The sequence below is a fragment of the Hippocampus comes genome, unplaced genomic scaffold (assembly GCF_001891065.2).
Source record: "Hippocampus comes isolate QL1 unplaced genomic scaffold, H_comes_QL1_v1.1 scaffold158, whole genome shotgun sequence".
NCBI lineage: Eukaryota > Metazoa > Chordata > Actinopteri > Syngnathiformes > Syngnathidae > Hippocampus > Hippocampus comes.
The window spans coordinates 3,601,762-3,605,400 of NW_017805548.1; the positions used below are offsets into that span (position 1 = coordinate 3,601,762).

At 36.9% G+C, this 3,639-nt stretch overlaps 1 protein-coding gene across 2 annotated transcripts in view; it reads left to right on the plus strand.

Annotated features, from left to right (window-relative positions):
- galnt7 (UDP-N-acetyl-alpha-D-galactosamine: polypeptide N-acetylgalactosaminyltransferase 7) overlaps positions 1 to 3,639 on the plus strand; it is a 64,527-nt gene that overhangs the window by 44,546 nt on the left and 16,342 nt on the right. For both annotated transcript variants that reach the window (XM_019879756.1, XM_019879757.1), the window contains one exon: positions 1,345 to 1,460. In XM_019879756.1, coding sequence (XP_019735315.1) covers positions 1,345 to 1,460 — 116 coding nt within the window. The remainder of the gene's footprint in view (positions 1 to 1,344; positions 1,461 to 3,639) is intronic.

The following is a 3,639-nucleotide window of genomic DNA, read 5'->3' on the forward strand; positions in this document are numbered from 1 at the left end:
AATTTATTCTTGACATTTGAGTCAATTTCTAGGATTAAAGACTCCTGATCTTTCGTCAAAAATTTCATAATTCCGCTCAAAACGATCCCAGAACAATGAATTTGCGAGACGAACAGGCCGCCATGAATCAGGTAAAACAATATGTTACCTGCAATTTGATTGGTCCAATCGCTTGTAGTTAACCAATCGCTGGGCCGTTTATAATCGAGCTAAGACTTCCGCAACAAATAATGCCTTCAGTGATCTGATTAGTTGAAGCTTTCATACACGTCCAATCGCAGGGCTGTTTACAAACGGAAAACGGAGAGACTGTTCGGGAGAGCTCGTGAAAACTCGACGATAAGGTACCTGACCGCCCCTAAAATTTTCTCAACGGATTTAGACGATTCACAAAAATGATCAATTTAAGAAATAAAACGGCGGATTTCCGCGGATCCGCGGAAAATTGCCATGTATGACTGTGTCGCTGCCTTATTAAATAACTTTTTGTTGCAGCTCCAAAAAAAGGAGAGCTGTTGTGTTGTTTTTTAAACCGCACACTTTATTCATGGTTTTCACAGTCTCAACAAATACGGGTACGTCTTTGTCCGCCTCTGTGCCTTCTCTTCTTTTGTTTGACTCGAGAGGCGTTCATGACCACCTCCAAAAAAAACGTAAATTAATGATTCTTTCAATGAAACTACGAAAATTGAAAACAATGTATCAAAACAGAAAATCAAGCGAGGAAATCTCAAAATTAATTCTATAGCCCCCCTACAGAATTTATTTTGTGATTTACTCGTTTGTGAAAACAGTACACAACAAAGGAATAAAGAAACAATTCTGAGACAGTCCAGTCTCCTACATTTTACTGACATGTCAAGTCAAGTACAACATTCCACACAGATGAAATGTCCTCCCTCTTAAACAGACAACAAGACAACATCTGATCATTCTGTTGGAGCTACGCTCAAGGAAATGCCAAAATAAATTCTGTAAGGGGGGGGGGCTATAGAATTTATTTTGTGATTTCCTCGCTTGAGTTTCTGTTTTGATGCATTATTTTCAATTTTCGTAGTGTCATTGAAGTAATCGTTAATTTACGTTTTTTGGAGACAGTCAGGAACGCTTTTCGAGTCCAACAGAAGGAGCATAGCTCCATCGAGTGAATGCATTGTAGATTGCATTTTATAATCCAGTGCGTCCAATATATGAAAAAAATTACAAAATCGGCCATTCATTGAAGGTGCCCCTCATAATTCAGTGCGCCTTTTAGTGCGGAAAATACGGTAATTGTTTCTACATTGTTTTTGTTTGTTCAAATTACTTGAACCAAATATAAATAACGTGTGTGCATGTTTGCAGAATTATGTTCGTGTTGTGGAGGTATGGTGGGATGAATACAAGGACTACTTCTACGCCAGTCGTCCTGAAACGCTAAACCTTGCCTATGGAGACATAAGTGAGCTGAAACAATTCAGGTATATCATAAACTCATATTATAACAACATAAAGATGTGTTTGATTGTTTCACTGAATTTGGGGATTTGTCAGTTGTCTCTTGGATTATATACTGTAAATGACTCCATTTAGCAATGGATAATTTTTGCTTACTTTTAGTCTGTTGTCTCATCTTAATTATGGCTGTGTGATTAATTGATTTTATTTATTCTTTCATATTTTTGGGTCACTACAAACCTTTTTTAATGTCTTTTTTTTCTGAGCAGCTTCTGTGATTCAAAATGCAGTGTTTACACTATTGCAAAATGACTACGAACGGAATGGAAGTACTTTGCAAAGGGGACACAGCTTCTTCAAAGTGTCTCGAGATGTCTTAAGATGTCTGAATAACCAAAATCAAGCCGTCTTTAAGTCCAACATTAGAAGATGCCACCACTTTCTTTAGACATGACAGAGCAGCACAGTGTTGCACAGTGAGTTTTTTGTCTTGAAGACATTGAATGTCTTCAGACATCTTGAGACATGTTATTTCGCCTGTTTCAAAGAAACAGTCGTTACCTCGTTTCAATTGGAGTATTATGAGAATGATCTCTTGATATTTTATGCTAATGTATTTAATGGTGTGGGTCAAATAAAAATGTTTTTTTCACAATATTTAACATGCATGTGTAATAAAATTTCACATAAGGTACAGTCAAATCTCAGTTTTCGACTATAATCCGTTCCAGAAGGCTGTTCGAAACCCAAATTGTTCGAAGACCGAAACCATGTTTCCCATTAGAATTAATGTAAAAAAATTGAATCCGTTTCAAGTCCAGAAAATAACTTTTTTAAAAGCATTTTTTCAACTATTTTACACCATAAACTGTATACACGTGTAATAAGGGAGCAGGTAACAACAAACTACAAACATTTTGTATGTTTTATTTTTACCAATTTTAACATAAACATTGACATTGCAACACAAAAAATTGAACATCTCTTTCTCTCTCTCTCTTTCCCTCCCTCTCTCTCTCTCTCTCACTCATCAATGACAATTGTAGATTGCATTCTTTTACACCTTGAATTTATCAACCCTAAAGTAATGGCTGTAACTATGGACGCTCTGTCTGCAATCCGACACTACAGTACGAGGTAACATCACTCCATCCATTTTCTGAACCACTTTATCCACACAAGTCCAGTCTCGTCCACATTAAAAGTTTGCTGGGGAAGACATTTCTCGGCCTTGATGAGATTTTCAAACTCAACTTTAAACTTTTCAGCACCTTACTTGTCTGAACTGGCTGCCTCCCCATGACGAATCACTTCTTTTCCTCAACTTTTCAAACCATCCTCTGCTTGCTTTAAAATCAAACTCTCCAGGAGCAATGCTAGGATCCTTTTTTTTTTTTTTTTTTTTTAAATCAAATCTCCATACAATTGTCTTGATTTGCCACAAATCGTATCTTGGCGAAGACTGTCCCCTGCCAGCTGTTTCTCATTTATGAAAATAGGCAAACGTTTCTCCACTTCCTCTAATATTTGTGGCCTTTGTTCACTAAACACACGGGATCCTTTAGCCACATCACTGACTTTATGATGGTCTTTCTTTTTTAGGATACTGATGATTTTGGCATGCCGAACAACACAGACACATGCACACCTGATTCATATTTCACTATCAAATCTTTCTTAAATTCAATAGTTTTGTGCACTATTTTCCTTTTTTTCTCATCAGCTTTACTACTTCCACTTGCTTTCTTTGGTGCCATGCAGAAATAACAGTCCAATTTGCGTCAATCTCAAAAAAGACGTCTGCTTTTTTAAAAATCTTTATTGAACACGTCTGCTCACAATAGACGCTCTTTTTTTTAATCTTTGAACACGTCTGCTCACAATGGACGCTCTCTTAAAAAAAAAAAAATTTATTGAACACGTCTGCTCACAACGGAGGTGTCACTTCTTCGTCAATCCGAGGAAGCGTCACTTCCTCGTTTAAGGAAGTCCAGAGAAGTCGAGTGGCGCATTCAAGTGTGCTTCAAGTGAATTTCGGTCGTAATGCGAGGCATAAAAAAACTCGAAATTTTTGGTCGAAAACCGATTTGGTCGAGAACAGAGACGTTCAAAAACTGAGGTTTGACTGTACAAAGAAAGAATAATTGACTGAACAAGTTAAAAATGTAAATTATAGGGTGATCTATCTATCTATCTATCTAT